Source organism: Peromyscus leucopus, chromosome 7, assembly GCF_004664715.2.
Source record: "Peromyscus leucopus breed LL Stock chromosome 7, UCI_PerLeu_2.1, whole genome shotgun sequence".
In the NCBI taxonomy this organism is placed as follows: domain Eukaryota; kingdom Metazoa; phylum Chordata; class Mammalia; order Rodentia; family Cricetidae; genus Peromyscus; species Peromyscus leucopus.
Window position 1 is genome coordinate 78,698,315 of NC_051069.1, and position 27,351 is coordinate 78,725,665.

Consider the following 27,351-nt stretch of genomic DNA (forward strand, 5'->3'; position numbering starts at 1 on the left):
TCACCCACCCAGTCCTTCTAAATCATCAGTTCTCAGGAGCTTACCAGTTTCCAGGGTCATTACTCACTTTGGTGTTCTAGGAGGTATATGTGAAGAGAGGAACATATGATAGGGATCAAGCCTGAGTCCTAAGGAGATCACAGGTGAGGTTGCCAGGCACAGAAAGTCCCCAAATCCAAATGTGGCCTGGAGCCCTCAGGTCAGCATGTTGGATCATGGGCCGGAGCCTGGGACTTGGGACCTGCGTGTGTGTTGAATCTTAGTAAATGCTTCTGGTTCCTTCTAGACAAAAGCTTTGATTGACAAGCTCCAAAAGCTTGTATCGTCAGAGGGCAGATTTAAGAACCTCAGAGAAGCTCTGAAAAAGTAAGTGATGCATCTTCATTGTTGTATTTAAAATTGTAGACTGCATTACAGAGGCCTCTTCTCGCCACATCCGGTCCGCGCAGGAGGTCTGCCTGTCCCTCTCCCTGCCACCAAGACCCATAGACTCTCCAGATCCCAGCAATGGGTCAGCTTTGCCCTCCGTTATTTACCAGAGAAATTCCAGAGCAGCTTAGCTGTCATTGACCGCAGAGTTGGTGCCAGATTTCTTGATTCTCAAATGCAATTTCCCATTTTAATAACTCCAATAACTGGCATGCCAAGTCAGTTTATTTAGTGTGGTTGTGTTTCTTGTTCATGAGAAACAGTCATCAAAATAAGTGAGTACGGCAGACGGTGGTGGTGGTGCACGCCTTTAATCCCAGTACTCGGGAGGCAGAGGCAAGTGGATCTCTATGAGTTCGAGGCCAGCCTGGTCTACAGAGTGAGATCCAGGACAGGCACCAAAACTACACAGAGAAACCCTGTCTCAAAAAACAAAAAAGTAAAAAAAAAAAAAAAAAAAAAAAAAAAAAAAAAAAAGAGTGAGTACATTACTAACAGTTGTGTCTTAGAATCAAAGAAATACATTTTACCAATAGTTGATAACATCACCTTACAGTGTGCAGGGTACCTCCCTGACCGTTGCCACTGAACCCCATTGATACTGCCTGGGAAGTGGGTTTCTCAACCTCAGCACTGTTGTCAGCTGGTCCAGGATGGTTCTGTGTTCAATCCCACAATTGCATTGTGGGATTTCTAGGTGCACCCTGGCCTCACCCCATGGGATGCTAATGACATCTCTCCTCTTAAGACTACCAGAAACATTTCCAGACATTGTGAACCCCCACCCTAAGGCAGCTCTTTCTGTCCTGTCTTTCTAGACAAAAGATGGGGACCTAGTGACTATGCCAAGGTCATGTGAACATGGCATTAGAACCTGGATTTGGCCTGAGCTGGCCTCCAAGACCAGTGCTTTGCAGTCTGCCTTGGGCACTCTCTCATGAGGTGTGGGTACCTCTGACAAGGAAGCCACTTTGGCTGCGCGTTCATGAGACGTGGGCTCTGAAAAGACAAAGTTCTGCTTTTATTGCTCCCTAGCAATGCTTTCTTCAGGCTTCCATACTAGGCCCCACCCCATTTGTCCCCGTCTCGCTGCTGGTTGGCTGGCTCCTCAATGGACCTCGGAGATGCTGGGTCTCTATAGCTTCCAGGAATACTCTCCTCCCTTCCATACGAGATCTCTTGACCACAGCCAATAGGAGCCCCAATGGAGGTCACTGCACATGGCCGTGGGACAGCCAACACCTCCAGCCCTTGACATTGGCTGGAATGCCCTGCTCACCCCCTCTTACCAGCCAGCCTCTCCTGCTGCCTCTTCATGTTTCCTTCCTGCCCTACTTCTTGTCCATCCCTCACTAGCTCAGTGTGCCATCGCCTTGACCATCTCCACTTTGTTTATGTCCTCAGACAGATGTTGAACCCATCTGTGCTGTCCGGCCGTCTCTCCTCCGCCTGGGCTCCCAGGAGCCCCTGTGGACTGTGCTTGTGCGGAGCTGCCCCACTGTGCATTCACCAACTGTCCGTCTGCCTCTGGGCGCTGCTCCATCTGCCTCCTTCACACGGCTTCCTCATCCACCGCAGCCACTACTGCTACCTAACTGTCTCCGTGGCTCCCATTCTGTCTGAGTCCCTCTCCTGACTGTCTTCCTTTTCAGGTTATCTGTGTAAGTGCCTCCCCCAGAACCCTCCGCTGCCCGGGACACAGGGCAGAGGGCTTAGGGGGCTTCTGGGAACCAGGATCTTTATGTAAGGCAGAGCTGCCCTGTGGAGCTGGAGAACATACCATGTCCAGTGATGCTGGGGAGTCTGTTTCATCAGAAAAGGGCCAGAAAGCAGAAGATCATTGGCAACAGTCTTCAGACAGAAATAATGACACACCCAGAGAGTCCTGCAGCGGCTCTCCTGTGTGCATCCTCAGGCCCATTCAATCGTCCCTGGAATCTTTTTCAGCCTGTTGTTGCTGGTCTCTTACTCTGAACTCTCCTCAGCTTCCTGGTCCTAGAGATCTCCATCAAAAGAACTCAGGCAGGATACACAGTGCAGTGTAGAAAAGATATATAGAGTTCATTATAAAGACACGTGCTCAGAGGATTAGAGCGAACAGTGGCCAGAGGGACCAGTGTGGTGACCTACATGGTTAGGTGGGCTTCACGCTCTTTCTAAAGCTCTCTGGAACAGCTTCCTGCAAAGCATTTTCCTGTCCAAGTGACTGACAGCCCCATTTGGATTAAGTCTTAAGAATGGGACAATGCAGTTATCTTTGTTCGAGAGCAGTCGTACTAGATACTTATCTATTGATGACCACTTAGGCAGTTTAGAGTGTCTTTCCTTGAGCTGGGAACGTAGCTCAGTTGGTAGAGTGCTCACTTTAGCTTTCAAGAGGCACTGAGTTCGATCCCCAGCACCACATAAAATCAGGTGTGATGGTCAGGACAGCCAAGGCTATGTAGAGAGACCCAGTCTCAAAAAAGCAAAATCAACAACAAAAATCAGATGTGACAGTATACACCTTTAATCCCAGCACAGGGGAAATGGAGGCAGGAGGATTAGTTCAAGGTCTATACCTCCCTTTCCTCCAGCATGGCAGGGGTGTCAAATGGCCTGAGGAACAATTCCTCTGCCATCCCAGCACTGAGCTGAGAGGAAGTTGTAGAGCACTGTCTCAGGAGTCCCCTGAAGCTGCTGAAGGGAGGAGGGAGGATAATGGCCGCTCACTCCCATCACCAATACCATTAATCCTTCCCCTGCACCCTCCCAAGGTACCAGAAAAGCTGCCATGGTACAGGCAAGGAGTCCCTGCTCAGAGCCACACATCAGAGGCCTGGTCCATCACACCAGGATCTCATCTCTTGTAACCATAGACCCTGGGAATCGCCCACCCTTCCCAGAAGACACTTCCAGGAAGGTGATCAGAGGACCAGCCAGGGTTTCCTGCTTTGGCCCCTAAACTTAGGTGGCAAGAGGACAGGTCTTGGGGATGCTACACTGAGTGACTGCTGGAACTTGGGTGTGGGTGGCCCATCCTTCCTAGAGGTGACCGAACGAACATAGAGTAACAGTGGAAAAAAAGTGAACTGGGAGGAGGCTGGGAAGAGCTGGTGAGCTCCACCGGGCAGACACCAGAGAAGTAAAGAAAGGCATTTTGGGTCACAGAGGGAAGAGATACAAGTAAGACCCCCTTCCCTGCAGCCTGTGGGTGAGGGTCCAGGCTGTTCCACACTATCCTGCCCTTCAGCCTGGCTTGAAGTCTAGGCAAGCTTGAATGTGCCCCATGATTCTTCATAACTAGAAATCCCTTTGCCTCTAGCCAGGCAGAGTCTGCATGCAGGGTACTCTGTTCTTAGCAGAAGTTCCTTTCCTTAAGTGAAAAACTTTTGTGGATGCCATTTGTTTCCAAGTTGTGACCCACCCTGTGTCCCTTACCTGGGGATGTACCTCACTGACTTGGCCTTCATCGAGGAGGGGACACCCAATTACACAGAGGACGGCCTGGTCAACTTCTCCAAGATGAGGATGGTATGTTTCCCTGGGTAGATGGGGGCACAACTCCAGACTGAGCCACCCAGACACTGCCCCAGCACAGCCTGTTCTGCCTGCCCCTGTTCCAAGTACACCCAGTGGAAGGCCACCAGTAAAAACTGTGACTGACACTAATGACATTAGCCCTGTGTTCCCTTCCTTTCCCACGTGAGCTCAGCACCCTCCCTACAGGGAAGGATGGGGAAGGTCAAGAGACCAGCTCAAGGCCCTCTACATGTGAAAAGAAGAGCCGGTTCTGAATGCTGGGTCTGACCTCACACTCCACACCTTTCCTCACATCCCACCCTTTAATGTCCACAGAAAGGCTTGTTTTGTATAACTAAAGAAAAATCATTCTGCAACACCACCACCTAAGAAAGAAAGTTTCAAATCTGCTCCAAAAGATCCAGAACATGAAGTTGAGAGGACCCAAGAAGACCCCTCTGAGTAGGCACAGGACATCTGGACATCCACGTCTCTCACTCATCCCAAACAGAGAGCTTCTGTTTGCACCCATTTTTTGCAAAATGGGCTTACACATTAATAAAAATCATGCCTTTCAAACACAAATGAGAAGCCCCATCTTGGTGACAGAGGGAAGCCCTTATGCTTCACATCCTGGCATGCACCCATTAGACACCCACAAGCCTTTCACTCTGACTGGCAGCTGGGGTTTGGTTGTAGTGGTGTGGGGAAGTCTGTGGCCCTGACTGAGAGAGTTTCCTCAGTCACACAACATACACACACACACACACACACACACACACACACACATTAGCACAGTTATCCCAACAGGCAGGTGGGTGGTGTAAAGAAAGCCAGTGGAGTTTTTCAAGAGGCAGCGTGACTTCAGGCACAGCTACCGGTGACCCTTTTCATCCACGAGGCAGCATGAGAGAGCAACTATTCTAAAACTCCCCTGCCTTCCCGCAGATCTCCCATATTATCCGAGAGATTCGCCAGTTTCAACAGACTGCCTACAAAATCGAACACCAAGCAAAGGTAAGAGGACACCACGTGGGGTCTCTCCTCTCCATCACAGTGCTGCGTCTGCACAGACTTCTGCCCTTTCCTGAAGCATCTTTCTGCACCCCTTCCTGGATCCTCATGGTCCAGCATAAAATGCCATGTCCTTAAGGAAACCACCCCTATTACTGTTCCCTGGCTGCTCCTTACTTGTGATTCTTGCCTGATTTGACATCCCACAGGTGGCTTAAAACAATGTCTGCTCTCCCACAGGGCTAGAGAGGCAGCTCCAAACATCTCCTTTGCTTGGTTGGTCAGTTGTAGTTTTGCTTGGTTTTTGGTTTATAGGGTGCGTGTGCGTGTGTGTGCGCGTGTGCGTGTGCGTGTGCGTGTGCGTGTGCGTGTGTGTGTGTGTGTGTGTGTGTGTGTGTGTGTGTGTGTGTGTTCACATGCACATGTACCACAGAGCCTGAGGAAATAAGAGGACAACTTACAGAAGTCCGTTTTCTCCTTCTACCACATAAATTTCAGGGATTGAATTTTAGATCTCCAGGCTTGACAGCAAGTGCTCGCCATCTTGCTGGCCCTTGATTGGTGTTTTTTCAAAGCCTCACGTAGCCCATGCTGGCCCCGGATTCAATATGTAGCCAAAGACGACCTTGAACTTGGCATCTTCCAGCCTCCATTTCCCAAGGGCTAGGAATCCAGGTGTGCACCACCAGGCTCCTTTTCTGTGGTGCTGAAGATCAAAGCAGGACTTTGCAGATGGTGGTCAGGAAACTGAGATCTATCCCCATCCCCAAACACTTCCATTTTTTGAAAAGTACTATGCTGCAAAGACACAGAAGTCACAGGTTTTCCTCCCAAAGACCAGAGTATCCTTCTCAAGTCTGTATTGGTGCCAGTTCATAAACACAGCACATTCTTCTTCTACTATAATGTCACCCGCTACCCATTGCTCAGTCCATCCTGTTTTCCTTATGTGTCTGAAGTCACTCCTTCCTGAGACAAAGTGGCCTTTTTCTTGCTTAAAGCTGCAGAGAAATCCATTCCTCTCACTAATCCTGTACATGATGGACATCTAGCTCATTTTAGTCTTTCTCTGCTACAAACCAAGCCCAAAGAAATAATTTGTTAGAGTTGGGAATATGAGTCAGTTGGTAGTGTACTTGCCTAGGATGCATGATGCCCTGGGTTTGATCCCCAGCATAAAAGCAGGCATGGTGGCCTGGGCCTGTAACCCCAGCCCTTGAGAGGTGAAAGCATCAGAAGTTCCAGGTCATTTCATTCTTAGCTACATAGCAAATTTGAGGCCAGTCTGGATAACTTGAAACCTTGTCTCAAAAAAAAAAAAAATGTTGCTGGGTATGGTGGCATACACCTTTAACCCCAGCACTCAGGATGCAGAGGCAGGTGGATCTCTGTGAGTTCAAGGCCAACCTGGTCTATATAGTGAGTTCCAGAGCTACATAAAAGAGAGACTCCGTCTCAAAAAACAGCAAAAGTTAATTCTGTGCCATGTTCTGCTCTACCATGTAGAGAAGATCTGTGGATAACTAACTGGGTCACTGGTATGTTGCTCTTTGTTCATCCAATGGACACATATTGATTGAGTGAGTACTGTGCTCTCAGCACTATCTCAGGCCACAAGGCACAGTATACAAAATAGGTAAGCACTTGGTCCTCAGGAGCTGGCACTCTGGCGGGAAATAAACAAAGCAGTAAAAACCACAGCATGACAGTAGCACTTGGTGGGAGAAGGCTTGCTTGGCATAACTGAGGCTCTGGAGTTCAGTTTCCACCTGCCGGAGCAAAAAGAAAAACTAAATGAAACACACACACACACACACACACACACACACACACACACGCCATTACTCTAGATTAAAGGAGAGATTAAAATACATGGCATATAAATTCAGTGTGTGAATGTTGATTTAGACCCCGGGTTTATAAATACCATGAGGGCTGGCAAGGTGGCTAAGCAAGCCTAACAACCCAGTTTGATCCCCAGAACCCACAAAGAGAAAACTAAGTTCCCAAAGTTGTCCTCTGATTTCCACATACACACCATGGCACATGAATGCCCGCCCTCCCCCACCCCACCCCCACAAAACACATATACACACATAATAATAATATAAAAGTACAAATCCTGGCTGGCCAGAAGCTCAATATGTAGACCAGCCTGGTCTTGAACTCACAGAGACTGGCCTGCCTCCGACTCCCACCATATCTAACACTTTTTTTAAAAGTACCTCATGAAGGCTAGGATTACCTTTGTACATGCTAGGCAAGCACTCTACCAACTGAGTTTTATCCCTAGTCATATATCATTTAGCCTATAAAAAAATAATATTTTTTTGAGACAGGGCTTCTCTGTGTTACAGTCCTGGCTGACTATCCTGGAACTTGCTTTATAGACCAGGCTGGCCTCAAACTTACAGAGATCCACCTGCCTCTGCCTCCCAAGTGCTGGGATTAAAGGAGTGGACCACCACCACCTACCTTAATAAGAAATAATATTAAGGGCTGAGGAGATAGCCTAGTGCAGTGGTTCTCAACCTGTAGGTCATGACCCCTTTGGGGGAATCGAACAACCCTTTCAGAGAGAAAGAGAACTATTAAGGCATAGGCTATCCATTTAAATTTAGCAGCATCTGGAGGAGCTTTGTTAGTGGGTCACACACTGTATTTAGAAAGCACTGTGGTGATAACATGGCACCCTAGAAAGTCCCAGAAGCTACCAACAAATTCCGAGGGCTCTTTTCTGTCTCCTGCCACTTTAACCTTCTCTCAAGCTCTGGGGTTCAGTACATAGAAATACCACTGCCCCTCGAACTTCCTGAGTGTCTCAGCAGGGATGGATTCGTCACCAATCTCCAGCTCAAGGAAATCAGGGAAACTGAACTTGGTGCCCACATGGAAAGCACTGGTCAGTCTGCTTTGGGAGCTGAGTGCATTTATATAGTCTAGAAAGAACCCTTTCCATGGAGCTACGGGCTAGGACTAAAAGTCTAGTTCATTTCATACGGTCATAGGTCACCCTGTCTTTATCTGTAGGTGAAGCCAGATGCTGACATCTGAGGTCATCTTCCTAGAGATACAGAGTATGAGCTGTCAATCAGCATAGCAATAATTTCATCTGTCAATCAGCATCCATTTGCTTCTGACCTTCATGGTGACAGAGACAGTTCCCCAAGACAAAAGCAACAGGCTTGGTCTCCCCTAAGCAGCTACCACTAGACTTTCAAGCACAGAATATGGGTGTCGTTTCATTTCCTTCTTTTTCTTGGTTTCTGTGCAGGGAGAAAGGCACACTTAGTTCCAAATTGACAAATTCATGAACCTTGGATCCAGGGGATGCTTGTAAGGTCAGAGCTCTGATCTCTCATTGAATGCGCAGGAACTCAGAAAAAGACTTAGAATCAAGAGTACAGTGGACAGTCAGGAGGAAATACAACTAAATTTCCCAGGGTGACCATTCTCAGTTTTTCATACTAACATTTTACATCAGACTCTGCCATGGGAAACCTACACCGGCCCTTCCCGAGAGAGCACTGCTGTGTGTAAACATACACACCTGACATGGCTGGAGAGCGCTTCACACTGAAACACTGCAGGAATTGTGAACACCCACCTGCCACTTAGATTGAACAATCGGCCTTTTCAGGGAGTTGTTTATTTTGTTTAAGTCCAAAATATTTCCTTAAAAGACCAACTAAAAATGAGAGAGAGAGAGAGAGAGAGAGAGAGAGAGAGAGAGAGAGAGAGAGAGAGGAAGGAGGAGGAGGAGGAGGAAGAAGGGAGGGAGGAGGAAGGAAGGAAGGAAGGAAGGAAGGAAGGAAGGAAGGAAGGAAGGAAGGAAGGAAGGAAGGAAGGAAGGAAAAAGCAGTCAAGAGTAATGTTTACCACGTGTGGTTTATTACCATTAAGATGTTTATTAAGAGAATATAGGAACTGTGGATATAACTCAGTAATTCTAACTCCAGCAAAACACACACACACACACACACACACAGACACACACACACACACACACACTAAATCTTAAAACGTAATTTAAATAGAAAAGTTATATTAAGACAAACACAGCCAGATATGATGGTGCTAGCACTTGGGAAGCTGAGGCAAGGGAGCCTGAGTTTGAGGCTAGAGTTAGCATTGTCACCTAGCAAGTCCCTTGGAATGGTGGAGGTGGCCGAGACCCTCTGCCTCATACATGCGTGTCCTGAACCTACAAAAGTGTTTGGTTCTGCCAGGCATGGTGCTGTTCAGACTTAAAACAGAAGGATGGTCCCAAGTTCAAGACTAACCTGGGCTACATAGTGAATTCCAGGCCAGCCTTGGTCTATAGAGTAAGACCCTATCTCAAATACCCAAGACAAAAGAAAAACTTTTGCAAGAGACCCAGTGTCCAGGGACGTCCCACCATTCTATTGCTCCTTTCTCTCATTTCAGGTGACTCAGTACTTACTGGATCGATCTTTTGTAATGGACGAAGAAAGTCTCTATGAGTCTTCTCTGCGCATAGAACCGAAACTCCCCACCTGAAGCTCACCCACCCTGCCCCAGCCGCTCCCGTGGACACCCGCTATATGATATTGTACATAATCGTTTGGTTCCTCCGGATTTCTTCTTCAGTATGTGCTTCTCCAAGAATACAAATCTGTTCTTGTTCTTAGATTCCTGTAGAACCGGAATATGAATTTCTGCACTGTCTCAGACTCTGCCCCACCCCCTGCGGAGCCTGTTCCTTCAAACAGCTGTACTCCCTGTCAGCTCTCCCAGGCCCTCACTCCAATCAGAAGGGGAGACAGAGCCCACGTGACACAAGTCTCAAACTCCAACCCTGCTTCGTCCCTCCCAGCCCAGGCCCCTGGGTTAGCTCAGGCCACTCAGGCATCCTCCCCAGCATGTTCCATGTAGTTGTTATAACTGGGTGGGGGGAGGGGGAGGAGGGAGGGGGAAGTCATACCTGCAAGTCCAGTCCTTGACACCTCTTCCTGCTGATGGTGATGCCAATTTCCAAAGCAGCTTCTTCAGCCAGTACCGCAGGTCTCAACAGTCCCCATTTGTGGAATCCCAGTAAATTTGGCTGGAAGGGAGTCCTCTCAGCTGAGAACCACGCCCCTTGCACCAAACGCCACCACTTCCGGCACCATGCTGCCCTCTGCTCTAGGATTAACACCAGATAGCATGAAAAGCAGACTCAGTAGAAGTGGACAGGGCCCTGGAACTTCTCTAGGAAAATGGAATCACTACACCAAGTCGTGGTGACTCTGGCCGACCTCTGCCCAGCCTCCAATGGAAGTCAGGAACACACACACAAAAAAAAACATCACTTCTCCTCTTTCAGCTGCCTGACAGTCACTACAAGCTTATGTTGAGATGCCCTGAGTCTGTATACTTTGTGGTAATTAGTCCCATGACATAGAATTAGGAAATCAATAACCGAGTGTTTTTATTGCATATACTGTAGTCCTGTCTAAATGCCTTCTAGCAGGAATATAGTGAGGTAGTGCTTATTCTGTGAATATTACCATAATTTTTTTTACATTGTACAGTAGAGAGAACACTCAGACGTGGCAGGCATGCTCCACTACAGCAGACAGACAACTTTTGCTGTAAGCAATACCTAGCGGTATGAGGATTCTATTTCAAGCCCTAAAATATTTCCACTCACAGCTTGTTTGGGAAAAAAATTTTCCATTTTTGTAAAAATATATGTTTCCTGATTACCTCTTGCTAATAAATCTATTCTATCTCAGGGTGAACCGTGAGTTTTGATGGGTTTCATTTGTCCCCACAAGAAATACTGGATGAGAGTTGTTCCTTACCAATCCCTGGGCTGGCATCAGAGCTGTCCAGTGACAGTGACATCATCCTTGCTTTGATCTGATGAGGTTGACTGCCTCCATCACCCATGGTACCCAAAAACCATCCCTCAGAAACTGAATGACTTGAAACCATTTGCCTTGCTTCCCCCAGTTCTGTGGGTTTACTGGGCCCCACTAGCAGCTCTTGCTTGGGGACTCTCATGAGACTACAATCAACTGCACAGGCGCAAGGGCTGCCGTCCCATGAAGGTGGCCCCTGCCCACATACCCAAGACGGTGGTCTGACACAGCTAGCAGTTGACGTTTCCCAGGCACTGCTCTAGGGCCGTCAACAGGATCATTCACAGTAGCATCTTTGTGTGACTTGGGTGTCTTGCTATGTCCAAGAGTGACTGCTCCAAGTCTCAGGAAGATATTCACGGGAGCTTCTCCAAACCAGCCTCCGAAGCGGCAGAATGGCATACAACATTCTACGTGCTCAGCACAAGGAGAGAGGGTTTCTGTTCTCAATGAAAAAAGGAAAGGAAGAAATGTCTAGCCATCTTTCACTGACTAGAGAATCACACTGTGAGAGCCACACTGCCAGACACAGGTGCAGAAAGTACGATGCCAAGGAGAATGACCAGTGGGCTGAGGTGGAAGTGAGGAGGGTAATAGAGCTCCACAGGAGTGAAGACACCAGTGTTGAGAGATGATCTACCAGGAAGATAGGGTGGGGCGTCTCTCCCTTCTTCCTGACTGTGGATGCAATGAAACCAGCTGCCTCCTACTCCTGCCACCATGTCTGCCCCCCCCCATGATGGGCTATGTCCCTTGACCCGTGAGCCAAATAAACCATTCCTCTCTTAAAGTGCTTTCTGTGAGGGATGTAGTCACAGTACCAAGAAAAGTCACCAATGCAAGCACTTGCTGGCTAGATGAGACCAGCAAAGTCACTCAACCTCTCAGAGACTCAGTTTTTTTTTTAACCCGAAAAACTGAGCTTGAAAATAATATCTCTGGCTAGAGAGATGGCTCCATAGTTAAGAAAACTGGCTGCCCTTCAGAAAAACCAGATTCCAGTCCTAGCACCCACATGGTGGATCACCATGGTCTGCAACTCCAGTTCCAGGGCAACACCCTCTTCTGGTCTCCATGGACACTAGGCATACACATGGTACACAGACATCCATACAACACAGACATATATCAAAACACCCATTCATGTGAATTTTTTAAAAAGGAAAATGATATTTCATCACAAAGTAGTATTAACTGAGCCCACACAAGCCAACCACCACTCATTGAAAACCCCAAATCCAAAATGCTCTCAAAACTAAAACCCCTTGATTTGCAACATGGTACCACAAGTGGAAATTTTTCATAGTTGACTTCATGAGGCAGATCACAGTCAAAAACAAGCACATCAAGAACAGTCCATCAGGAAAAAGAGAAAAATAGTGCATCGGGGTGGGAGAGGCAGATCGGCAGTCAGGAGCACCTACTGCTCTTCCAGAGGACCTGGGTTCAGTTCCCAGCACTCCCATGGCAGCTCACAACCTTCTAAAACTCCAGTTCCAGGGGACCTGACAATTGATGCACAGACTTAAATGCAGACAAAACACCCATACATTAAAATAATTTTTTAAATAGTGTATCAAATTACCTTCAGGCTGTGTGTATGAGGTGCATAGGAAATATGTACAAATTTCACTTTTAAACTTAGGTTCCGTGTCCCCAGATACCACACACACACACACACACACACACACACACACACACACACACATATATATATATATATATATATATATATATATATATATATGCAAAGCTTTTAAAATAAAAAAATCTTAACCATAAAACACTTCTGGTCACAAGTACTTCAGATGAATACTCAGCCTTAAAATACTTAACACAGAATAAACAGATATGGCAGTTCTTGCTTTTAATCCCAATAGGAAGCTGAAGCAGGAAGGTTGAGTACTCAGATCCAGTGTGCATAAGATAGTATCTTAAAAAAAATAAAAATAAGGGGGCCGGAGAGATGGCTCAGTGGTTAAGAGCACTGGCTGCTCTTCCAGAGGTCCTGAGTTCAATTCCCAGCAACCACATGGTGGCTCACAACCATCTATAATGGGATCTGATCCCTCTTCTGTCAGCAGGTGTACATGCAACTTACATAAAAATACATGAATAAACAAATCTTTAAAAATAAATAAATAAATAAAAATAAACCAGGCAACCAAGATGGCTCCATCAGCTAACTGCTTGTCATGAAAGCATGCAGCCTTAGCTTGCTCTCCTAGAATCTATGTACAAATACTAAGCCTGGTGACATGTGTCTATAATGCCAGTCTGAAGAGCTGGAGACAAGAAGATCCCCGGGGCTTAGTGACCAGCTCGTGTAGTCAAGTCCTTGGAGCCCCAGGCAAGTGAGAGAACCTGCCTCAAAAAAACAATGTGGTCCGGAGCCCAGGAATGACACCTGGGGTTGACCTCTGACTTCCACACACATGCGTTCACCGACTAACATATGAACACACACAAGTTGGCTGCTCATCTCAAAGCTGTTTGTCTTATAAAGGGGGGAGGGTAAGACAATAGAAAAATAACTGCTTGCTTAGCATCGGGTAACTTGTGTTATGTGGATTAAGACAGAGACGTGAGGATGATCTGGCTGTCACCCGCCGATAGCCAGGGTTGATGCAGCTGATCTGACTGGCTAAGCAGGTGTCCCCTTCCTCCCCCATCACTCCATGTGCATGCCACCTGAAGCTGCATGCATCCCCAAATAGAAAAGAACTCAGAAAATGAGTAGCTCCTCTCTCTGTCCAGAACCTCCAAGCAAGCTCTCAGGACGGAAGGAACTACATTCTACTGTGACCAATCCCTTTGAAAATTTGGCCATTGTCTCTCCTTTTCTGATTATGTTTTTGTTTTGGATTTTCTGTGGGGTTTCTTGTGTGTTTATTTTGGTTTTGTTTGTTTGTTTGTTTGTTTGGTTGGTTGGTTGGTTGGTTGGTTGGTTGGTTGGTTTTGAGACAGGGTCTCATTGTGTAGCCCTGGCTGGCCTGGAACTCACTACATAGACCAGGCTGACCTTGAACTCATTCACAGAGATCGGCCTGCCTCAGCCTCCCCAGGGCGAAATTAAAGACGTATGCCACCGCATTCCGACTTTGGTTTTAAAGGACAAATAAAGAGCTTAGTTTAGGGTTGGTGATGTGAAACTTGAATGTGAGTGAGTCTTGTTGATGTAATCAACAGTCCTATTAAATAAGAAACACAGAAACAATGTAAAAGAGGAAACCGAGAGGTCAGAGCTCAGAGCTAAAATCTCACCCTTCCGCCTGCGGTGTCCCAGCTTCCCGAAAGAGAGCTATATCCTGTCTGTTCGTGTTTTTTTTTTATAGTATGTTGTTCTGCCTTCTCATTGGTTGTAAACCCAAACACATGACTGCCTCGTCACTGTCTGAATGTACAGCCCCTTAGGTCTTAAAGGCATATGTCTCCAATGCTGGCTGTATCCCTGAACACGCAGAGATCTGTGGGATTAAAGGCATGTGCCACCACCACCACACTCTGTCTATGGCTCTAATAGCTCTGACCCCCGGGCAACTTTATTTATTAACATACAATCAAAATCACATTTCAGTACAATTAGAATACCACCACAGAGTCTAATTTGGTTTTCAGTCTTGTTGGGGCACACTGCAGAACATAGACCAAAACTACAGCCTCCTGTAATAGTATTTGATACTCTTCTATAGAAAGGAAGGCAGAGTTTCCCCCATTGAACCCAGAAACTATATAGCTTACCTATCTAGCCATCTTGTTCCAGAAATCTCCCATCCCTACTTTTCAAATGCTGGCATTACAAGGTGTTATCTTGATGACCCAGCATTTACATGGTGCTAAGGATCCCAAACTCCAGTGGTCAGCTTGTACAGCAAGAGCTTTAACGCTGAGTCATTTTTCTGGACCATAAATATCCTTTAATGTAACATTTTTTAAAAGCCAAATTTCACACAGAAATTACCAATGCCCAAGATGTCAAACTTGAATGTATAAGGCAAGATCAGGGACACTGGTGTTTCCTATTGTGGTGGTTTGAAAGAAAATGGCCTCTGTAGGTTCTTAGGGAGTGGCACTTTTAGGAGGTGTGGCCTTATAGGAATAGCTATGGCTATTGTTATTGAGGAAGTGTGTTACTGCAGGGTGGGCTTTGAGGTTTCAAATGCTCAAGCCAGTCCCAGTGTCTTTCTCTCTTCCTGTTGCCTGCAGATCTGGATGTACAACTCTCACCTACCTCTCCAGCACCAGGTCTGCCTGCATGCCACCATACTTCCCACCATGACAATAATGGACTAAACCTCTGAACTGTAAGCCAGGACCAATTAAATATTTTCCTTTATAAGAGCTGCTGTGAGGGCGGTGGTGGCACATACCTAAGAGGCAGGTGGATCTCTGTGAGTTCAAAGCCAACCTGGTCTAAAGAGCAAGTTCCAGGACAGCCAAGGCTGTTACACAGAGAAACCCTGTCTCAAAAAAACCAAAAACAATAAAAAATAAATTTTAAAAAGAAAGGAAATAGTTGAGGAGTTAACTCAGTGATAGAACACTTGCTTAGCAAACCCAAGGACCCTGGATCATTCCTCGGCTCAGAAAGAAAAAAAGGAGAGAGAGAGAGAGAGAGAGAGAGAGAGAGAGAGAGAGAGAGAGAAGAAGAAGAAGAAGAAGAAGGAGGAGGAGGAGGAGGAGGAGGAGGAGGAGGAGGAGGGGGGGGCAGAGGAGGAGGGAGAGGGGAGGAAAAGGGAGGGAAGGAGGGAGGGACGGACGGACAGACGGACGGATGGACGGATGAACGGACAGAAGGAGAGAGGGGAGAGGGAGAGACAGAGAGGTTAAAGATTATTTTGGTGCCCAGTTCCCAGGGATAAAGTGTTCATCTTGGCAGGGGAACCTGTGGTGGCTGGTCACATTGCATGCATATTCAGGAACAAGAGAAAGATGAATGTGTTCAGCTCAATTTCTTCTTTTTATTTAGTCCAGGATCCCAGCCCAAGGGATGGTGCTGCCTACATGCGGGGTATATTTTCCCACTTAGATTGATTTAACCTAAAGACTCCCTCACAGACATGCTCAGAGACGTGCTTGTTTCCATGGGAATTCTAAAATCCCATCCAGCTGACAGTCAAGATTAACCATCAGGGAGCCAAGAGTCCCTAGTGCTACTTTCAATTTAAAGCAGCCATGAGCTATTACACCAACCTGCCCACCACACTGCCTGGCTCCCCCAGCAAGATCTGGAGAGCAGATCCAGGCAAGGGTTGGGCCCATAGTCTCAGGGGGAAAAAAAAGCACCAAACTGACGAGACAAGTCTAGTGCTTTCAAACGACCTAGAACAGCAGCACTGTCAGCCTGCCTGCCCCAGAATGTGGTCCAGGAAGCCCTGGATGTGGCTGTCGTTGGCACATGACAGTTTCTCCTTGACATCATGCAGTTCTGTGAGGCCACGACCATTGAGATCAAGATGGTGATTGTGGTCACCGTGGATGAGACCTTCCAGAGGAAGGCTTTGTGTAGTACCTGGAAGCTGATGTCCCTGGCCAAGAGCTGTTGTGTGAAGCTGACCCAGCATGGGCTTGGAGTGCCTCCTGGAAGCTGCCTACACCAAGAGGCTGGAACTAGGGGAAAAAGTGGGAAGTGACTGGTGCAGCAGACAAGTGCCGCTCCGTGTGCCGCCTGCCACTTTATGAAGTCTTCTGTGCCAGACAACAAAGAGGAATGCCCAGTGCTGGGAAAGCTGGGGGAGGTGTCGGCAGCCGGGGAACTCTTGGCCCTCAGCTCAGCCAACTGAAGTGACATAGAGCCTGGCAGCGCCTCTCCAGTTGCTATCCCTTGGGTGGACTCTCAGAGAATAGTCCCACTGGGGGAGCCGGGGATGCTGAGCCTAATGTCTCCCCAGGACAGGCTCATCTGTCTATCACATCATCTCTCATGGCCCTTTTTTGGTTCCTCTCCTGGTTGTTAAGATGACCCACCCCAGCCTGCAGCCAGCCCTGCCCAGTGGTTAGGAGCTATCCCACACCCCCTGAGGTGAGGACAGAGCCACATGCTGTTGTGACACTGATGCTGTTGGCTCCTTCCTCTTTGTGGCTTTCACAGCTGAGTTTCTGTTCTTGCTGGGAAATCCTTCAGCCTTGCTCTTCACCAAGGCTCTATTACTTTCCACTGACGATGGTCTGGACACTTTCACCAACCATCCTTTGTGCTGAGAACCTCTCCTACATTTCAGCAATGACCTTGAAAAAAATAAAAGTCTTTCAAGTCCTGTCACTGGCCTTGCTGGAGCTCAGACACCCCAGACTTGGCTCTTAATGAGGAAGGGGCGTGTAGGAACCCTGACCCGGCTTCCTCTGCTGTTGTGCATGAAATTAATAGTATTAACGTTTGCTTCTTATGAGAAAGAAAACCAGAAGGTTAACCACCACAGTGTCCTTTGGTATAAGTGGGTTTCATCATGGCAAATGGTGCCACTGGCGTCTGGCTGCCCCTCCCCAAACTGCTTACTCTCATGCTGTTTAATGGTCACAGTGTCTTTTCCTAGTGACAGTCCTGATCAGAAGTATAAAGGTGCCACCCAGACCTGCCCACTTGCCCACATTATGATGGAGTGAGTTCCTGTACTCGCATACCTGGGTGACAAGCATCCACCCACCTCCTGACTTCCTGCACCAATGACTCAGCTGGGGGAAGCAGTCCTCAGGTGGAATAACTCCCACACTTCCAGCTCCAGCCACCAGCACCCTCTCTCCAGGCTTCAGACCCTTGCAGCCAACTATTAAGCTGCTGTCCCAGTTTGGGTTACCTACACCCATTTCTTTTTTTTTTTTTTAATTAAATTTTTTTATTCATTTTACATAGCAATCAGATACCCCTCTCTTCCCTCCCCCTGGACCCCCAGCCTTTCCCCCAACCCACCCACCCCTATTTCCTGCCTCTGACAAGGTAAGGTCTCCTGTGGGGAGTCAACAGAGCCTGATACATCCAGTTGGGGCAGATCCAAGTCCCTCCCCCTGTATTAAGGCTATACAAGGTGTCCCACCACAGGTAGTGGGCTCCAAAAAGCCAGCTCATGCACCAGGGATGGATCAGGATCCTATTGCCAGGGGGCCCCTTAGGCAGATCAACCTACACAACTGTCTCTCTTATGCAGAGGGCCTAGTCCAGTCCCATGGAGGCTCCACAGCTATTGGTCCACAGTTCATGAGTTCCCACTAGTTTGGTTTGGTTGTCTCTATGTTTCCCCATCATGATCTTGATGCCCTTTGCTCATAGAACCCCTCTTCTCTCTCTTCAACTGGACTCCTAGAGCTCAGCCTGGTGCTTGGCTGTGGATCTCTGCATCTGCTTCCATCAGTTACTGAATGAAGACTCTATAATGACAGTTAGAGTATTCACCATTCTGATTACTGGAATAGGTCAGTTCAGGCACCCTCTCCACTATTGTCAGTAGTCTAAACTGGGGTCATCCTTGTGGATTCCTGGGAACTTCCCTAGCACCCAGTTCCTCCCATCCCCATGATGTCTCCCTTTATCATGGTATCTCTTTCATTGCTCTCCTACTCTGCTCCAGTTTGACCATCCTGTTCCCTTATGTTCTCATCCTCCATCCTCTGCCCTCTATTACCCACCTCACCCCCAGTTTACTCATGGAGATCTCATCTACTTCCCCTTCCTAGGGCAATCCATGCATCCCTCTTAGGGTCCTCCTTGTTTCCTAGCTTCTCTGGAGCTGTGGGTTGTAGTCTGGTTATCCTTTGCTTTATATCTAGTATCCACTTATGAGTGAGCACATACTATGTTTGTCCTTCCGAGTCTAGTTTACCTCACTCAGGATGATATTTTCTAGTTCCATCCATTTGCCTGCAAATTTCATGATGTCATTGTTTTTTTTTCCTGCTGAGTAGTACTCCATTGTGTATATGTACCATATTTTCTTTATCCATTCTTCGGTTGAGGGGTGTCTAGGTTGTTTCCAGGTTCTGGCTACTATGAATAATGCTGCTATGAACATAGCTGAGCATGTGCCCTTGTGTTATGATTGAACATTCCTTGGGTATATACCCAAGAGTGGTATGGTTGGGTCTTGAGGTAGTTTGATTCCCAATGTTCTGAGAAACCATCATACTGATTTCCAAAGTAGCTGTACAGGTTTGCACTCCCACCAACAGTGGAGGGGTGTTCCCCTTGCTCTACACCCTCTCCTATATAAGCTGTCATCAGTGTTTTTGATCTTAGCCATCCTGAGAGGCCTACACCCACTTCTAACACGTGTGTAGCAAGCTGACCTGCCACTTCCGCCCTCTTTCCCACCATCCATGACCCCTCTGCTAACACTCCCACCCACTTAGCCAAGTCAGCAATGCCAGCCACCTCTCTCACTTCCCACTTCTGGGGGTCATGAGGTCCAGGCTATGTGACCTCTTAATTATCTCTCCATCCAGGCAGCAGCATCTCTCCTGTCACCTTGGGCTAGCTGGTCTCTAGGATTTTGGCTTCTAAGAGCTGTTTATACTCCTAAAACTTACCAAGAACCCCTAAAATCTTTTGCACACATGGATATTTATCAGTATAATTGTATTGCTGATTTTTTTATTCAAAACTTGGGGAAGACGTGTTTATTGGTACATTTAAAAATAACAGTGAGCTAAGGCTGTAGCTCAATGGTAGAGAGCCTGCCTTGCATGCCTGAGGCCCTAGGTTCAATTCCCAGTACAGCTAAATAAATAAAATAAAAGTGAGTATGATGATACTTTGAAGGTTGAGGCGGGACAATAAGGAGTTCAAGACCACTCCTGGCTACATAAAAAGTTTGAGGCCACCCTGACCTAGTGAGAATCTGTTTATATGTGTACTAATATTGGAGAGTTATTTGTGCAGGCAACATTCCTAACAGCATTCCACACAATGGCCAACAGACTGAAATAATCTAAATGTCCACAAATGAATGAATAACATGGCAAAACCATCCACTGGTGCATTTTCAGCCTCCAAAAGAAATAAAATATTGATATAAACTACATTTTGGATGCCAAGTGAAAGAAGCCAGACATGGAGAAGTCAAATGTATAATTCTTCTTATATGAAATACCCACAGACAGAAAGTAGTTCAGTGGTCATCCGAGAATGGAGGGGCTGGCGTGAGGAGTGTGGCATTGTAGAATGTTCTTTTGGAGTGATGAAATGTTTTGAAACTAGAGAGAGGGTAATGGTTGCATAATACTGTGCATCCATTAAACACACTGAACTTTACATTTTAAAATGTTGGGATGTTTTTGTTGTTCTTTTTTGTCTTATTTTTTGAGACAGGCTCTTGCTATATAGCCCTGTCTGATTTGATACTGACTGTGTAGGCCAGGCTGTTCTCAACCTTTCGGAGATCCTCCTGTCTCGGTCAAAAGCTAGGTTCACAGGCATGTACCATCAGATGCAACCTAAAATGATTAATTTTATGACTTGTGGATTTAACCTCAATGTCAAACCAAAGTCCTGCACAGTGCAGCACACCTGTAGTCCGAGCTACCAGGGCTGAGACAGACAGACCTGGAGCCCAGGAATTCATGGCTTGGGTCTACCATGTCCACAAAGCAGTGGTAGTAAGGTTGAGACGAGGACTCTTGCCTCTCAGGTACACCAGTTTGCCTGAGAAGGGTAGTGAATCGCACAGGTGGGAAGCCTTGAAGGTCATACTCCTGTGCTGATGGTACTAGGACCACACCTATTAAGAACCCTAGGCTCCAGCCCTTAAGCCTGGGCCTGTAGCTCAGTGGAGAGCCCTTGCCTAGGAAGAGTCAGGCCCAGGGTTCCATGGTCAGCACCAGAAACAAAACCAAATAAAAACAGATCCCCCGAAAGCATAGAAACCTGGGGTTCCTAGAGAAAGGAATGTCAAGATGTCCCAGATAAGTCAGCCCCTGAATGGGGGATGCGCTGAGGAATGCAGAGAAAATGAGAAAGAGAGATGCTTTGAAGAGGCCGAGGTGGGTGGTGGGGCCCAGCCTAAGATGTAAGTGGCTGGCTCAGGAAGTCACCTACAAGTACCACATCGTGAAATGGTGATGAAATCCGGCAGTTCCCGGTTGGCCAACTTGATTCCATGATGGTGCAGCCAGTCCTTTCCTCAAGCCTTATCAGCAGCATCTGTGATGGCTGATGTTTACCAAGCAATTAGCCTCACACTCAGACCAGGTGACTCTTGACCCAAAAACAGTCCAGGCCACTTCTGAGTACCAGGAAAGGGAGCCAAACCTGCTCACTCAGAGAGAGTGCTCTCCAGTCTCCAGGACAGCCTGAAAACTGTCCTTTGATTTGCACAAGAGTCTGGGGCCCTCTAGCCCCACCCCACCCCAACCAAGCACAGCCTCTGTCTCTGTTCCCTGTAGCCCTTCAACACATTCACAAACCCCATGCATGAAGTTGGCTCCAACAGAGTGCCTTCCCAAGACCCCAGGGCCTCTGCCGGTAAGTACAGCATCTCCAGACCTCAGTCATCCAGAACCCAAAACCAAACCCCCAAACATAGTCAATGCCACAAGCCTTTTCCTGTCTGACTCTGAATAAGCAGTGGCTGCTGCCTGTGTGACTGACCGCACAGGGCTGCCAGGGTTTAAGGTTCCGAGTTTGAGCCTGTGAAGATGTCAACGTCCGTTTCACCCATGAGGGCAAGGTACGGGATTGCTGTAGATCTCCAGAACTGCCAGCTCACACTAAGGTATACATACTGCTACTAGGCACTTAAAGTTAGTAGCAAAAGGATGCAAGGGTGTTCGCAATCAGTGCACACAGGAAACCCTACAAGTCAGACAGGATTAAACAAGGTCGACAGTGTGAAGTACAAGTAATTAGCTTAGGAATTCAGGAAGAGGGAATTTCCAATACGGGTAAGAAGGGTGTGGTCGTGCAGAAGTGCAGGGGAGGGTTATAAGTGAGGCTGTGCCCAGGACAGACAGCTGACCTGTGGAATGATGAATGAAGTAGTGATGGGCATTATCATCTGAATAGGGATATGCCACAGAGGGCCTGAAAACAAAAGTGAGTTCACAGTGAGAATTTGTCAGTGAGGGGAGAATTGTTACCGGAAGCTCACCAGAGATGACCACTCAGACAGAATGTGTAGCCGATGGAAAGTCTTTATTCCGGCCGGCTGGGACCCAAGTGTTTGAGGACCGAGGCGTGGTTCAGAGTGTCCAGGGCCTGGGGTTAAGGGCAGAGACCTTGTAGAGGTATCTGGCTCAGCTTCACAGAGTAAGCAGCTTGAAGCAAGCAGTTTCAACAGAAGCTGATTAGCAGTTAACCCTAAGTTCCGCACAAACAAGCAGCTAAGATAAAGGGTTAGCTGGAGGAGGTTCCGCACAAACCAGGAGTTTTAACAAAGGCTAAGATAAGTGAGCTAGGACATCCTGACCTTTGATTCCTAGACTAGAGTTGGGTAGTTTTCCACGGGGTTCTCCATCAAGGAGAGCAGATTCTAGTTAACCCTGGAAACGGGCTTCAGGAAGAAGACAAAATGGAGGAACCTCTGCACTGTCTTGCCCAGTCACAGGCTAAAGGAGGCCCTGGGGAGGAAACTGGGGGACGGTGCAGAAGAGACTTAGAGGAAATTCCTGGAGTTGGTGCATCTTGATGGGGCCAGAGGTAGAGTGAGAGAAGCAAGACACACAAAATTGAAGAGAGTTACCACTCGGTAGATAAATTCATCATAGTTCAATGCAGTGGCTTCTTAGTTTAAGATAGAGATTCACATGCCCCAAGTGGCCCTTAAATTCCTGATACAATGCCTCCATCTCCCAAGTATGCACCATCATACCTAGCTTAATGCAATACCGTTGTGGAGGAGTATTGAGACAATGTCTCATGTTGCCCAGGCTAACCCAAATTTGCCATGTGGCTGAGGTTGGCCTTGATCTCTTCATTCTTCTGCCTCTACTTTCTAAGTGCTGGGATTACTAGCATACATCACCACACCTGGTTTTTTAATGCAAAATTTTTAATCAGTTTTGGTTTTGAGACAGAGTCATGATGTGTAGATCAGATTGGCCTTTTTTGGGTAATCCTTGGCCTCCCGAGCGTCAGGATTACAGAGGTGCACCATCATGTCCAGCTAAAAAAATTTTTTAAAAAGTTTAATGCCAAATAATCTGTACTTCACAAAACATCCCATTTAGTTTTTATAGATTTGTTTTACTTAGTGTATGAATGTTTTGCCTGCTTGTGTGTATATGCGGCACATGTGTGCCTGTTGGATCTCCTGGAGCTGGGCTTAGGAATGGCTAGGAGCCACCATGTGGGAACTGGGAATTGAACTGAGGTCCTCTAACTGGGAATTGAACTGAGGTCCTCTGCAAGGATGACAAGTGCTCTCAACTGCTGAGCCCTCTCTTCAAACCCTGTCTGAGGATGCCCTTTCACAGCAAGACCTTATCACTTCCCCAGCCCTGGGTGTGATGAGAGGCCCTCCTCTGGGCTCCTCCACAGGCCTCCATGTGCTAGGCTACAGTGCAGGGTTTTCCGTGCTTGTCCAAGAGATGCTGTTATCCTGACTCCTTGGCCTTGTGTAACCAGAAAACATTCTTCTGGGAGCTCTTCTCTGACCCACAGTGACCAAAATGGCTAAGCAGGACGTCATCTGGTCTATGATGGAGCTAACAAACCGTGTGAGTCACTTTACAAGCCAACTGAACCCATTCTGCTAGCTCCTTCATGCCTGTTAGATAAAAATTACAGAAGATCTCTCATCGCTGTGCACTACAACCCTGTGCTAGTTCCCACCACCAAAGACCATGAATCAAAATGGAATCACTCCCAGGAGAGCTTGACAAGCTGAAACTCAGCAGCCAGGATGATGGGAGAAGTCAGGAATAGAGAGGTAATGGCCCCATTTCCCAACAGGACGATTTCATTAGCTGTGATAGTAAAGTTGCCTCTATCTTAATCCTTACACACACACACACAAAATAACTTTTAGGCACGGTGGTGAGCATCTGTAATCCCTGCTAAGGCAGAAGATTTCAATTTCCAGGCCAGCCTGGGACTGCATAGGAAGTAGTGTATCAAAACAAAACAAAAAGTCATCTAATGCTAATTAGTAACCTGCCTATTGTTCTCCCATTGTGCCTCCTACATACCTTGCAAGAAAAGGAAATGACAGAGCTAATCCCCTTTTTTCTGTTTCTGTTGTTGTTTTGTTTGGGGTTTTTTTGTCTTGTTTTTTCTTTTTAGTTTTTCAAGACAGAGTTTCTCTGTGTAGCCTTCACTGACCTGGAAGTTGCTCTATAGACCAGGCTGACTTTGAAGTCACAGAGATCCACCTGCCTCTGTCCTTTGTGCACCACAACTGCCTGGCATACCTGTTTTGTTTTTGCCCAAAAGTTCTCTCTCTTTGTTCAGCCAATTAGAATCCTCCTTCTACTTAATGGCAGAAGGGTTGCCCAACTGTAGAACTGACAATAAAACCAGCCCCATGACAAGCGCGAACTAAACTCCAGTAGTTGTGAAACTGAGGCAGGAGGATCATTAGTTTAAGACAAGCCTGGGCTACATGCAAGACCCTATCTAGGAAGGAAAGAAAGAAGAAAAAAGGAAGGAAGGAAGGAAGAAAGGAAGGAAGGAAGGAAGGAAGGAAGGAAGGAAGGAAGGAAGGAAGGAAGGAAGGAAGGAAGGAAGAAGGAAAGGAGAGAGGAAGGAACAGAAAAGACATTAATAGGTTTAAATTGTAATCTTAGGAGTAGTGCTCCTTGTCTTTAATCTAAGCACTTGGGAGGCAATGGTAGGCAGATCTCTGTGAGTTCAAGGCCAGCCTGGTCTACATAGCAAGTACAAAGCCACATAATAAGACCCTGTCTCAAAAAATATAGTTGATTAAATAAATAAATAAACTGTAATTTGTCCTTAGCCACATACCTCTGTATTCATTAGCATTCTCACCACAGACTTGGGTCAGTCATCCCTTCATTCATCCATCCCTCCTTCCATCTGTGCACTCTTTCTCCCTTCCATCCACCCACCCATTCTGCCCATCTATCCATCCAACCATCTATTTACTCAGTCATAAAGCTGCTTCCCACCCCTCCTGTCCACTCATCCGCATGTACATCCCTACCGTCAGCGTCCAGCCACTTACTCTACGTATTTCCCACCTAGTGTGTAAAACCAGCACATGGCAAGAGCTCTAGCACTCGGCAGCAAGCCTACTTAACTTCTCTCGGTTGTCGAGTCTTGGAGCTTGTATCTGCTTACAAGAGACTTCATGTTGCTGAAGGTACCTCCTGCTTTGTTTGCAGGACCTAGAGAAATCAAGCTGGAACTGGGCTGGAAGCTTCCTCCTTCTTAGCTAGTCCATATAGGCTGGAAGGTGCTGAGGAGGCTTGTGGGGCAAACTAGCATCAATAGTCTTATTCGGCCTGGGGACTCTGCATGCTACACTACCGACTGGCCAGGCAATATGCCTAGTAGTACAATCACAGCAAGTCTGTTATAGAGGTAAGCAACCACTGTCTTTTTTTTAATTAAATAAATTAATTATTTTCATTCAATAATTAAATATTTTAAATTAATAAAATAATTAAATGTTTTAATTAAAATGTTATTACATCGGTTCCTCTCCCTCCCTCCCCTCCAACCCTTCCGATTTATTCCCCCTTGATCTCTCTCAAATTCATAGCTCTATTTTTAATTGTTGATATATGTTCCTAAATATATAAGTAAAATCTGCTGTGTTTATATAATGTTACTTGTATATGTATGATGGCAAGGCTGACCACTTAGTAATGGGTAACCATTTTGGGGGGCATTGCTCTTCCCTGGCGAAGACTATTTCTCCCACTTTCAGTATTCCTTATTTCCCTGTAGTTTTTGGTAAGGGTTGAGACCTCAGGAGATTTCCCTCTTCCACATCATCATGTCTATTGGTGTTGTCCTTTACTGGTGTTGTCCTGGTTTAGGTCTTGTTTAGGCAGCCATGCTGATGAGACTACATGGGTGTAGTTTCTCTCTCATTTCTAGGAGACACAATCTCACAGGAAACTTCCTGTCCCTCTGGCTCTTCCGATCTTTCCACCCCTTCTTCCTCTATGATCTCCAAAACTATGTTGCAAATGTGTCAGTTGGGGCACGGTGCCATACAGTCACAGTCATCTGTTCTGTTGTGGTTTTTCTACACTTGTCTCTGTCTATTGCAAAGAGGTGTTTCTTTGATGGGGCATGAGTCCTGCACTTATCTGTGGCTATAAGGATAAATATTCAGAATGGAATTAGGGATTATGCTGGTTTGATTAGCTGGTGGTTATAAGTTTTCCTTCAAGATCCATAACTTCCCTGGGCTCAGGTAGTTGCCTATATTTCTAGTACCAGGCATGATTTCCTTCTTCTCAAGCAGGACTTAAGTCCAGTTAGAGAGCTGTTGGTTACCACAAAGGTATGTGTGCCACTACTGCACACTTTAGGACACTGAGACAGGCTGGCCATTGCTGTAGTTCATAGGCATCACAGCTGGGCAGGGCTAGTGGTTGCTTCCCTCCCTTGAAAGCTTGTATGGCTAATGAAAGCGAATCTTCAGGGAGGAGGCTTTCAAGTCAGATTCAGCTCAGATCTTCTGAGTCTTGTATATGAAGATCATGTTGTCTTCAGAAAGAGGGACTTCCCTTCAAACTCTGGGAGGTAACAAAGGGTAGCAGCAATCGTGGATAATGTTTGGAGATGCTCTTGATTGGATAACCCTGACTAACAAACCAAAAAGGGGCTCCTCATGCCTGGTACTGAGGTATTTGTTAGACAATCTCTAGCTCTTATAGGGAGCATTGTCTGCCCAAATTTTTATGTAAACTATATGTGTATATGTATACATAGACTTACATGTATTATATGTAATTTTAGGTAAATAGATAATAATATGATTTCTTATGGCTTTTCCGGACATCTTTCTTATTTTAACTTCCTCCCTTCTGTATTTATCTCCCTCCCCATCCCTAATTACAGCACCCCTTGTCTAATAGCATATATGTACCACATTCCCATCATCCATTTGTCAGTTGAAGGACAGTTAGGTTTGGTTCTATTTCCTAGCTATTGTGAATAATTGACCATTTGAAGGCTGGATCTGAGGCCTGCTCCAAAGGAAGCAATTCACATCTGGGACTGGAAACTTGGTCAAAAACCCAAGGTTGGGGAGGTCATGGGCCCTTGGGGGGGGGCAGTTACTGCTCTTGTTTTGCTAACTGGATACAAGGTGTCCAAAAAAATTACCTCCTGAATGTTTTCATTTAGGCCCCTAGGTCAGAGCTGCTGTCAGAGCAAACAGAGAAGCTTCCTTCTCAGTGGGTAGAGGTTACTGCAGAGGCTCCTAGCTGCTCTATGTTCTGAGCAAATCCACTGTTGAAAGCTGAAGCTTAGATGGAACATCTATGTGTGCCCCCTCCCCCAAGCCTCAGGGAGCATGGTGGATGAGGGGACAGGAAGACATAAGAGCTGGAGGAAGGGTGGAGTTCTGTGGAACACTCTTCTGGGCATAATGGAGGCACTCACTGCGCTCTTAAACTCAGCAGCTGTGACTATCAG

The 27,351-nt window shown here is 46.7% G+C and overlaps 1 protein-coding gene across 1 annotated transcript in view; it reads left to right on the forward strand.

Moving 5' to 3' along the window:
- Rasgrf1 (Ras protein specific guanine nucleotide releasing factor 1) overlaps nt 1-10,688 on the forward strand; it is a 114,442-nt gene extending 103,754 nt beyond the window's left edge. Inside the window, exons 26-29 of the mRNA XM_028865955.2 lie at nt 287-366; nt 3,825-3,942; nt 4,879-4,947; nt 9,373-10,688. Of these exons, the coding sequence (XP_028721788.1) occupies nt 287-366; nt 3,825-3,942; nt 4,879-4,947; nt 9,373-9,465 (360 nt within the window). The 3' untranslated portion in view covers nt 9,466-10,688. The remainder of the gene's footprint in view (nt 1-286; nt 367-3,824; nt 3,943-4,878; nt 4,948-9,372) is intronic.
- Nucleotides 10,689-27,351: the final 16,663 nt, after the last annotated feature.